The following is an 11,325-nucleotide window of genomic DNA, read 5'->3' as shown; positions in this document are numbered from 1 at the left end:
CTGAGGCTATGGGGCTGGCGGGTAGAGGGACAGGCGGGCTGGCCTCCTGGCCCACGGAGGCAAAGGCCAAGGGACCATGTGCCTGAGAGACTGAGGACCGGAGAGAGACTCGGCTGCTGAGGGGAGACCAACGGTTGCATCCTCACTGCTTGCTGATCCTGACTTGTGGAACCTATTGACTTCCCTAATTCAAAAACAAAACAAAACAAAAACTCACTGCCGTCGAGTCAATGCTGACTCATAGCGGACATGGTAGAACTGCCCTGAGAGTTTCTGAGATTATAACTCTTTGTCCTCCAGGTGGCCTGTCTTTTCTCTACAAAGCGGCTGGTGGTTTAGAACTGCTGACCTTGCAGATCGCAGCCCAACTTGTAACCACTATGCCACCAGGACTCCTCAAATTCCCGAATAATCCCCCTTCATTGTGACTTTGCCTGTGAGTTCTGTGTGGCCATTGCAACAAATTATTGAACCCTGCATTGGTGTAGAGTGGTGTGAGAGAAAGGGGTGGTGTCGAACAGGTAGAGTAGGATGGAGTGCTGAGCCAGAGGAGATCCGAGATGACCACCGACGTTTCTTGCAACAGCAATACAGAAAACCCCTTCTCTCCCTCTCTTTCCACCAAGAAGTTACACGCTAAAAGCTCAGAATGAGAGTTGGAAACTAGAAGCATTCGAGGATAGATAGAGAGATATAGTTGTTGTTGTTGTGCACTGAAAGGAAAGGAGTATCAGCACCTAGAAGGCTGGCGCACAGTCCCTCAATAAACAGTGGGTCAATAAACCAACCCTTAATATGTAACAGGTAGCTGAACAAAGAGATTCAAGTACTGGTGAACATAAAGCATAAAAGTAACGCTCTGTCAAAAAGCAACCCCGGGAGGCCCACGTGGTTAAAACCGGCTCACCTCCGCTAGTGCTAGCAGCGACTGGTGAGACAGGGAAGCGTCCATGCCCCTGGCGGAAAGCTGTTCCTGCAAAGACCAAAAAGGGGCCTCGGTGAGGAGAAGGCTGGTAGTTTCAGAGTGACATCTATGCACCTTGGGGTGCGGAGAAGCTGCACACCCATCCCAAACTCTGATGCGGTAACAGCAAAGGAGAAACGTTGGGACCACAGCCCACCATGCAGGATAAAGTGCAGGTGTTTGCATTTACAGGCACCCGGATCATTTCAATGCTCCAGGGGGAGAGGTGGGAGGGGGTATCCCCCCACTTTGGGAAACACTGCTATAACTGAATTATTTCCGCACTAACATATTTGTGGTGACATGGGTCCAATGCTTAAGAGCCTGAGTACCTGGGTTTGCATCTGTATCTGGTGTGAGGCAGCTCCACGAGTGGGGGCAAGTTACCTTAGATCTCTGTGCCTGTGTTCTTCGATCTGCGAGGAGGGATGGTACTGTCTAATCGTGAGTGAAGGTCTCCGTAAAAACTCACGCTATTCAGGCCTTCACACTAACCTCGGCAGTTGTGACTCCACATCGGAGCTCCTCTGACTTGGCTTTTAGAAACTCCATGTTCTGAAGGCGACGGTCAGCTCTGGCCTTTTCCTTGGAGAGATGCTGCTCTGCTTTCTTGAGGTCTCTTCAAAAGATACAGGCAGAGTCACCGTCTTCTCCGTGAAACGACGATATAAAAAGCAAACAAACTCTACCATGCTCTGGGTGCAAATTGTAGCTAATCTACTTGAAGGATCGTCTGCCATAAATGATCTACCCAAAACTAACTGCCATGCATTCTTCCAGGTCACGGGCCCCTCTACATTGCCATTCCAGACTTTTCTCAAGAGTACACATTCTTTTACTAAATGATTTAGAAATTAACCAATACTGAAAACAAATCCCTCCCAAAGAACGTCTTAATCTATCCTAAGACCAACATGAAACAGGGAGGTTCCAAGGCCTCTCTCCTGAATGTGGAATGACATGCTGCCCTGACCATCCAGATCTGAGTACTTGCTGGGTGAATTTCTATACAGCACCGAATTACTTCTACACACACGTACTCCTTATTCACAGCCCCTAGTTTATGAAGTCCAGGGACTTAGGGTCCGTAGCCTGAAAAGAAAAGACACCAGCGCTAACGTAAGAAAAGAGCTACACAATAGAATGCCCCTGACTTGTCAACTACGAAGTGAAAAATCCAGACACGTTAAAAAGGCCCCCGTTAATGGAAAGAACTACCCCAAAGGAAATTAGAGGAAGTAAACAAACACAAGTCGATACCTGCCCGCCCCCTTGGTTATCTACTTCAGAAACATTGTATGGGCCCTAGTTCCTCATGCGTTCCTTTAAACCATGCCTACTGCCAAGCTAAAATGGCTCCCACTTCCAGCTTACTCACTTACTCTTGTAGACATTTTTCTAATACTAAAGTTCCAGTTAGATTTTTTTCCAGTTTTGACAACTCAAGCTTGATTTCTTCATTTTTGGATTTGGTAAGAAAAAGATCAGAGGTCAAGTCGTTCACTGCAGGAATAAAACTAAAAGAAACCTCTGGTTACATACATGGATATCACTGGCAAAGCGTAGAACTCCCCCCTCATTTATAAAGAATGATTCACATCTATGTGGATTCTTTACTTTAGACATGTTCTGCTTGCGGTGAAACATAGCAAATAAAGCACTTGCCACTGGACAGTTAGCTTTCTGTCCACTTGGCTGGGCCAGCATCCCCCAGGGCGTGACCCAGCCTGTCGTCTGTGATGACACGGAATCTTCCGTGAAGCAGCCACGCAGTTGTGGGAAGAACAGAGTACCACGTCTCTAATCAAGCCACAGCCTGGACACGTGAAGGGAGGCTTCTTTAGGGGCCTGGTCTGCCCTCATGACCCCGGAGCTGCACGAGGCTAGTGCTCGTCTTCTGGATCTGGACCCTGCATCTGGTTTCCGGCCTCCTGTCACATTGCCTGCCGCTCTCAGGGGTCAGCAGCAGACTGCTGACCCTGGGTTCATTTGGCTGACTTCTGAGTCACTCAGCTCGGCACCCACCTGACCGTGGGCATCCTGCTTCATCTTCCTGCTTCCTGTTGGCCAGCCCCTGCAGCTATGGGAGTCAGGAGAACACCTGTCCCAGGGACTTGAATGAGACTGGACTCCCCTGCCTCTACAGTGGTGTGAGCCACTTCTTGGCATCAGGGTCTTTCTAGATGCATATAGGTTTTGCTTCTTTAGCGAACCCGGCCTAACACGGGCATTTTGATCGTTTTGGCATACACAACTTAGTGGCAGTTTACCAGGCTTTACAGTCATCACTGCTATTTGTTTCCATTTTTGTTTAATCACCCTTAATTCGGTACTCATTATATAATACCTCCTTTTTTTAACACCCTCCACTCACTTCTGATAATCACTAATAAACGTCGTTCTCGCTACATTTCTCTATTCCAAATGCTTCATGCAAATGGATGATATATTTGCCCTTTTATGTCTTTTAAAAGCTTTTTTTATTAGACTAGTCAAGTGCAGTAGTGGGGGGGGGGGGTAGACACACAGGTCAACCAGTAATTGACTGTAAGCAATCGTTGAGATCTCACTACCTTCGGACCAGCCTTAAGAGCATTTTTTAAGGTTCATGCATAGGACCACCTCTACCCTGACAATTACCTTTTGGCTACTGTGACTAACCATCCCACGGACATGGCACAGTCCTTTGCTTTCAATTCTTTGGGCTTATCTACTCAGGGACGGAATTGTTGGGTCAAAGGACCTGTGTGGCTTCTTACACAACCACACGTTTCACGCCTGCATGCATTTTTACATGCTCTTCCCGTTCTCTGGAAAGCACTTGTCCTTCAAAGCGCTGATAAAATCCCTCCCTCCTGGCAATCTCCCTTCCCTGTTCGACGCAGCTGCAGACGGTCTATTCTAACAGCGTTGCAGCTGTCACACTGTATCAGTTTGTCCCTATTCCTTCTTTGGTTCTGGGCAGGGACTGTCCTTGACGGTGACTATTAATCATCGCTGCCTCCCCCATGCTCGTAGCATAGTGCCTGGCATGTCACTGGTATTTGGTGGCTGTGGAGCTGACTTAATTCAAGGCTAGAATTCTGATGCTGTACAGCCTCGTAGTCAAAACGTATCTCTCTGGGGATAGACAAGGGGGCTTCCCAAATTTTGTGGAAAAACAAAGTTAAAATGGAATGTTTCCACAAAGTTTTTGAAGCCCCTTTGTACACAAATGTCAAGTTTTTATTAGGGCAAGTAAGAAAGGATTCTAAAACCACGTGCCACCAGGGCATTCATTTAGCTGGACAGATGTAGACCAGACCCTGAAGGAAACCCCCTTATTCGAGCAAGGGAGTGCAAGGGCATGACTTGAATAAGGGCGGTAAGGGCGGTGACAGGTCAGCTTGAGTCATACCTTTAGTAAGGTGGTGATTCAAAGACAATTACATCCGATCACCAAGTGGAGGATGACTATAACGTTCCACAACTGCCAAATTACATCATTGCCTAACTGCCCGACCACTGAAATCCATGGCCCAACCAAGTGGACACCCCACCGTTCCCATCACAGGTTCCACAGGCCTCGTTTGCATTACAGCAAGCGACCCAATCCCTTGGTTTGGACACACGCTGCACAGCGCCTCCTAGTCACTGTGTGGAAGTCAAGACAGACTGTGGCTACAGACGTCCTACAAACTAATTCACTGCGGCACAAATGTAATCCTAGAAGGAACCACCACATTAAATATAAACCAATGTCGAATGTATCTGAATTATACGCGGTAGCAACGGGAAAAAGCTAGCAAAATCCGTGTTTTTATATTTACTACGAATTAACTATGTGAAATTACCCAGAGAACTAAACAGCACCTATGATGGCAGCAATGAAATTCTGTCGCAAATCTTACCTAGTTAGTGATGAATCCTTTGTTTCCAGAACCATGGCTATGTCAACCAAAGCGTTCAGGTACATGGAGCCGGTGCTGGAGAGGTTGGCAAGGGAGAAATTCACACTCTGCAGGAGCAGGTCTTGAAGATGCTTCGCTGAAAAGATAAAGGGTTCCCTGGTGACCAAGATATTTTGTTCTTAACGGTATTACTCCATATCATGCAAGTCACCTCTAGATCCAACTTAATGGCTTGCAACATCTATTCAGAGTTGTATATTCACCACCGCAATCAGTTTTAGAATATTTTCATCTCCCCCCTAGAAAATCCCCATCCTTCTAAGGCCTCCCCATTCTTCCATCCCTAGATAATTAATTTATTTTCTGTCTATAAATCTACCTATTTGGGGAATTTCAAATAAATAAAATCATACTATGTATGGTCTTTGTACCTGGACTTTCCAGGTTTATCTATGTGGTAGCATGTATTAGTATTTCATTCCTTTTTATTGACAAATGACATTCTATGATGTGGATACTCTACTGGTGCTTTACAATATTGATAGTTTCAGAAAGCCTACAAGGGCACTTGTCTGTCCTACGGGGTCACTATGACTCAGAATAGACTGAATAATAGTGATTTTGGTTTGGGATATGGATTACACAAGAATCAAATTGACTACATCTGTGGAAAGATAGAGTGGAAAAGCTCAAAATCATCAGCCAAAACAAGGCTGGCTGTGGAATAGGTTAACAGTGGCTTATATGCAAGTTCAAGTTGAAGCTGCAGGAAATGAAAACAAGTCCACTAGAGCCAAAATACGACTTTGAGTCTGTCCCACCTGAATGTCAACGCCATCTCAGCACAGATCAGACTCACTGCACACTAATGACAGGAGCCCTGATGAGCTGTGGGAGGACATCAGGAACGTCATACGTGAAAAAGCAAATGGTATGAAAAAGACAAAGAAAAACAAGACCAAAGTGGAGGTCAGGAGAGACTCTAAAACTTGCTCTTGAACCGAGGGTAGCTAAGGCCCGTGAAAGATGTGATGAAATCAAAGGACTGAACAGAATAGCTCAAAGGGCACATTGGGAAGACAAAATATCGTTGTGGGACTTAAGACAGAGCGCATGCACAATGGTGCTTAGCATACAACTTGGTTTTCAAGTCCATAAATGTAAGAAGAAAAACTCACTTCACAGATATGTCAACTAAGAGAATACGCTGATGTGCAGTGTCCTTATTTGGTTGGGAGTGAACATGGAGCTATTTTACAAATTCCTGATTTCTGTCTGGTGCTTGACTTTAACTTGAATTCAAACAAACAAATATTTAAGATCTTACAAAAACTGAGTATCACTGAGAAACACCTGTTACTAGCATTCTCAAGGTGATTTTTGGCCTTGCCTTCTGGAGAATAGTGCCTAAATCCATCCTACAGAGACCAAAAAGTTTATGATTATATTTTGTGAAACTTTCCTGGAGAATTCCATCACCTTCAGAAAAAGGAAGAGCTAGGCCGACTCAGAGTGAACTCAAAATAGATCGTGAGCAACAGTGCCAGCTGGTGACTCTTCAAGCGCCAGGTTCAGCACACAGGTGCAGTGCTCGGTTAGCTCAGCTGCTAACCCAAAGGCTGGCAGTTCAAAACCATTTGGTGGGAGAACAATGTGAGAGGCAGTCGGCTTCCCTAAAGATGTACAAAGTCTTGGAAATCCTATGAAGGAGCCCTGGTGGCATAGTGGTTACTCGGGTGGGCTGCTAACCCTAAGGTCAGCAGTTTGAAACCACCAGCTGCTCTGAGGGAGAAAGCTGACGAGTTACAGTCTCGGAGACTCACAGGCAGTTCTCCTTGTCTTTCAGGGTCGGTCTCCTATAAGTAGGCATCAACTCGACGGCAGTGAGCTTGGTGTTTGGTTGGGCAACCCTAAAAGGCGCTTCTACTCTGTGCTACAGCACTGTCATGAGTCAGAATGGACTTGGTGGGCAGTGTTTTTGTTTTTTAATTATAAAAACAGTAGTCTTGAAGATACTTTTTCAAATGCCATTTGCTCAACCAAAATTTCTAATGTAATCCTGAGTACACAGCCTGGGGGATTTGTCAAGTTCATGGCACAGCCACACCAAGTGCCCCTCAGACAGGTGGCAGACCAAATCACATTGGCAGCTGTGTGTCAGGCTAAGTTCAGTTCTGTTGTCAGGAGCCCTGGTGGCACGGTGGGCTAAGCAGAAAAGTGATAACTGAAAAGTGAGTGGCTCAGATTCACCAGCCATTTCCAGGGAGAAAGATGAGGCAGTCTGCTTCTGTAAAGATACAGCCTTACAAAATGAGGAGCTGATGCCAGGGGGCGACAGTGGAGAGCAAATGTTTTGAGAATGATGAGGGCAATGAATGTACAAACGTGCTTGACACAATGGATGTATGTATGGATTGTGATAAGAGTTGTATGAGTCCCTAATAAAATGATTAAGAAAAAAAAGATACAGCCTTGGAACCCCAATGCACCGTCATGAGATACAAGACTTTAAAAAGTTACTCTAACAGTCTTAGTAACATTTTTTAAAAAGAGGATAAGTGGTCTATGCTAGATTAATCATCCCTTCTTTAGGGTTACAAATTGTCTTCATCTCTAGTTATCCAGTTAATTTCACACTCGGGAATGAACCTCACCTTCGGATTCATATTCGCTGGCTTTCTGCTTCAAGTCCTCTATTACCAGGGCCACGTCCCTGTCCCGCGCCTTGTTGCGTTCTGAAAGGTGAGCCAGAACCTCGGTGGTCCGTGGGTTCACCTCATACGGTGGAACGGGCTGATCTCCAAATACGGTTTTCAACCAGGCAGCCACCTGACCATTAAAACATTCAAAGGGGGACAGCTGTTACAAGTTTCGTTCAGCGACATGGCCCCAAGCGACAAGAAGGGACCCAAAGCAGAAGAAACGCCCTCTGAATATCCGGGTACCCTAAATGATCCGAGGGAGGGCGCCGAGGTCAGAAACGGAACGAAGCTGAGTGGTCCAGTGAGCAACGGGAAGAGCCCGGAGAACAATGATTGGATTGGATTCCTCAAGGAATCAAGCCCCGCGGCTTCAGTAAGCGCCCAGATTTGGAGCTCGGGGCAGCCAGCCGCGGAGGCTCAGGGACTCCTGCTAACCGGCTCCTCCTCTACGCCTCCCCGCCGCCCCCCGGAGGAAACGAAGGAAGGGAAGCGCCCCGGAGGGTCTAAGGCGCAGGGGGGCAGAAAGAAGCAGTCGTGACTCCCAGGAGACGCGCTGTCGGGGAAGTTGAGTCAAAGAGTAAGCGCCCTTCACCTGCGCTCCTTTCTGCAACTGACCGCCCTGCTCCTGCAGCGCCGCCATCGTCGCTTCTCCCGCCACTTCCCGAGATGCTCCGGGCGGACTAGCCCGGCCCCCCCGAAGGAGGGCCTTCTTGGGGCCACGCCCACACCGCGGCCTCGATCCCGCCTCGGGGATGCTGGGAGTTGTGGTTTTCAGTGTCCAGGCTAATGCGTCCGTGGATGAACTTGGTCAAGGGCTCCAGGGCAGGAAGTGCTTTGTCTTCTCAGCCCGGAGGCCACCTACTCCGCTCTAAGCGGCTATAGTTTTCGGCACTTTTACTGTACAGGTAGTCCCTGCCTTACTACGATTTTGTTCTGACGGTAGTAGGTTCTGTTATGAATAGAATACATCCTCCTCTTTTTTTTTAAATTAAAAAAATTTTTTTCCTCTCTCTTTTGAAAATTTCATTAACAGTATCTTTATAAATCTTATCTTTAGTCGTCGGTTGGACGTATCAATATACACTTATCTATTCTAATATACATGGAGTGTCAAAAATTCATGGAAAATGGGATTAAGATAATGGAAGTTATCCATGGAATGAAACGAAAAGTTTAATTGGCATATTGCTCACATATCGTACCATTTAATCGTTTGATTTTATTAAGATTTATGCAATCATCACCACAATAAATTTCAGAGCATTTTCTTCAACTCATTGTTAGCTCCCCATTTGCCCCATCCTCCCTTGCCGTAGCCCTAGGTATTTATCCATCTAGTTACCGTCTCTATAGATCTACCTATCCTGGATTTCACATATAGAAAGCCATACAAAACACAAACAGGAAGCAAACAAGAATATAAGAAAGAAAGAAAACAATGACCAAACAAAACATAGAAAAGCCTCAAGGAAAAAGAAAGCAGAAAATATAAAAAACTGAAACAACTTTAAAATGGGTTAAAAGGGATATCAAATGATAAGACATTATATTTTAACACCTACCACAATCGACTTTACAATGCTGTTTGATAGCAAAGCTATTCACATCTCCCTGAACTAGAGTCAGAAGGGATTACGTAAATCTCATGTCAACTTGATCGAAGGGGTGGAGTCTCGCCTGTAAACCAGGTCGCAGCTTGATGACTTCATTTGGAGGCACAAAGGCGCTAAATCGCTGGCTGGAGGCCAGACCCAGTCACTCTCTGCTTTGTCTGCCTACTGACAAGACACATGGAGCCATGCTGACAGAGCCAGAGCCCTGGAGCTGGAGGAACCACTCGGAGATCCACATCAGTGCTGAGATGCTTCCATGGCTACTGGATCCACAAACGTTTCACCCACTAGCCTGTGATCTTCCTGCGTCGGTGTCATTGCATGGCTTCGTGAGTCAGAAGGGAAATTTATAGACTGGCATCAGACATGGGCATGATTTGGACTGGACTGGGCTGTTTTCTTAATATACAATTATTCTTTGATATACAGCTCTTTTTTCTACACCTGTGAGTGTCTCTTTTTTTTTTTCTCTAGTCAACCCAGACTAACAAATTCATTGGAGTCTATGTGGGGATCCTGCAAATAGTTTTTGGGCTTTGATTGGCATCCATAGTCCTCTGCAAACCGAGTGTTCACAATTTAAGCTGATACTATTTCCTCCTTCAGATTGGGATTTTATTATCGGAAATCCTTGGATCACACTGGCTGGTGTGATTCTTCTGTGTGGACTTACATGATCCTTCCCCATGAATATTTTGAAATCTCCTTGTATACATTAAAAAAACAAAACACAAACCATAAACAAGCAGAAAAAACCCCCAAAACCCAGACAGTGGTAGTGTGGTTCTTAGTTGTGGGGGGAGGTCAGGTGCTAACAGGCATCCTCCCTGAGATCAGTTGTCAGACTGCAGTGGGCCCACTCCCTGCTGCTGGGGACAATGGACAGGTTCCTGTAGAAGGAGTTTATACCCTACTGATAATGGTTCCTATGGAGACCCAGGGAACAGGTCAAAGTTATGCTACCATCCTAAATCTAGGATCCGCCCATCTTGTCACATGTATAACCCCAATCCCTCCTCTTCCTATTGAGTATATGTCCCTAGACCACCCCCTCTCATTGCTGGGTAACCTATAGTGTAACCCCTTCCTGTGACATATGTCTTTACCTGTAATTAGTGGGCTTGCACACTCCCAAAAGGTATATAGGCATGGGTCAGCAATAGAAATCTCTCTCTCGCTGGTCTCTCCCCTCTCTTCCCCCTCTCCTCTCCCATCCTTGCTCCCCTGTTCCTGTCCTCTTTCCCTTCCCCCTCTCTCCACGTGGACCACTAAGCAAGGCTGAGGTGAGCAATGCTACCATGTAATGTGTCTGACTGCATCATTGTAATACCTCTTCTATCTATCATGCTCTCGACAACTTTAATATAAGACTTATATATCTCAACCATACAATTGTGCATTACTGAACCCGTGGGTAGTAGTAGCGGTGGGGCCTGGCCCCCAACCTACTCCCCCAAAATTAATACTACACTTAGTAACTCAAATACTTTTAGGTTAGGTAATGAAATTGTGATAGGCCAACTTGGCTCCCTTGAAACTGTATCTACTAGAATTCCCCCATTCTAGTGTGTTAGGGCAAGGTACAAGGGAAATTCCGGAGAGCAGAAGGGAGACAGCAGCCATTTTGTAGAGCATACCCACCTCCTAGTTATTCAATCAAACATTAATCTAGGTGCTGCTGTGCAGGAATTTTGTGAATGGGATTAAGTCCCAAATCACATAGGGAATTAGCATGGTGGGTCTGACTTAATCAGGCACAAACTCTTTACAGAGGGACCATGACCACGGGAGTTCTTGGATAGCGCATGTAGTTACATGCTTGGCTACTAAGTGAAAGGTCAGAAGTTTGAAGCAGGACATCAAACATTTTATTCTGTTTTGAACCCCTGCTGGAATTCGCATAGCCACCCCAGATAGTACTGAATTGGAATCTAGTTTCACAACACCCCCAGGTGTTGCCAACATAGAGTTAGATAAGGCTGGGTAAGATAAAGGGTAAGATAAAGGAACGCTAACAAGTAGTCTACTAGAATATTAATCTTCTCTTCTTTAGGGTTACAAATTGTGGTCACCTCTAGTTATCTTCATACTCTGGAATGAACCTCACCCTCAGATTCATGTTTGCTCGCTTTGTTTTAAGTCCTCTATTATCAGGA

The 11,325-nt window shown here is 45.8% G+C and overlaps 1 protein-coding gene across 1 annotated transcript in view; it reads right to left on the bottom strand.

Annotated features, from left to right (window-relative positions):
• HAUS1 (HAUS augmin like complex subunit 1) overlaps window positions 1-8,223 on the bottom strand; it is a 9,509-nt gene extending 1,286 nt beyond the window's left edge. Inside the window, exons 1-6 of the mRNA XM_030887257.2 lie at window positions 8,149-8,223; window positions 7,509-7,683; window positions 4,855-4,990; window positions 2,347-2,481; window positions 1,460-1,583; window positions 908-973 (exon numbers count right to left, since the gene is read on the bottom strand). Of these exons, the coding sequence (XP_030743117.2) occupies window positions 908-973; window positions 1,460-1,583; window positions 2,347-2,481; window positions 4,855-4,990; window positions 7,509-7,683; window positions 8,149-8,196 (684 nt within the window). The 5' untranslated portion in view covers window positions 8,197-8,223. The remainder of the gene's footprint in view (window positions 1-907; window positions 974-1,459; window positions 1,584-2,346; window positions 2,482-4,854; window positions 4,991-7,508; window positions 7,684-8,148) is intronic.
• Between the last annotated feature and the right edge of the window lie 3,102 nt (window positions 8,224-11,325).

The sequence above is a fragment of the Echinops telfairi genome, unplaced genomic scaffold, assembly GCF_000313985.2.
Source record: "Echinops telfairi isolate 266 unplaced genomic scaffold, ASM31398v2 ScPeMD7_7400;HRSCAF=8409, whole genome shotgun sequence".
Classification (NCBI taxonomy): Eukaryota; Metazoa; Chordata; class Mammalia; order Afrosoricida; family Tenrecidae; genus Echinops; species Echinops telfairi.
This window is presented reverse-complemented; position numbering and strand designations above follow the sequence as displayed.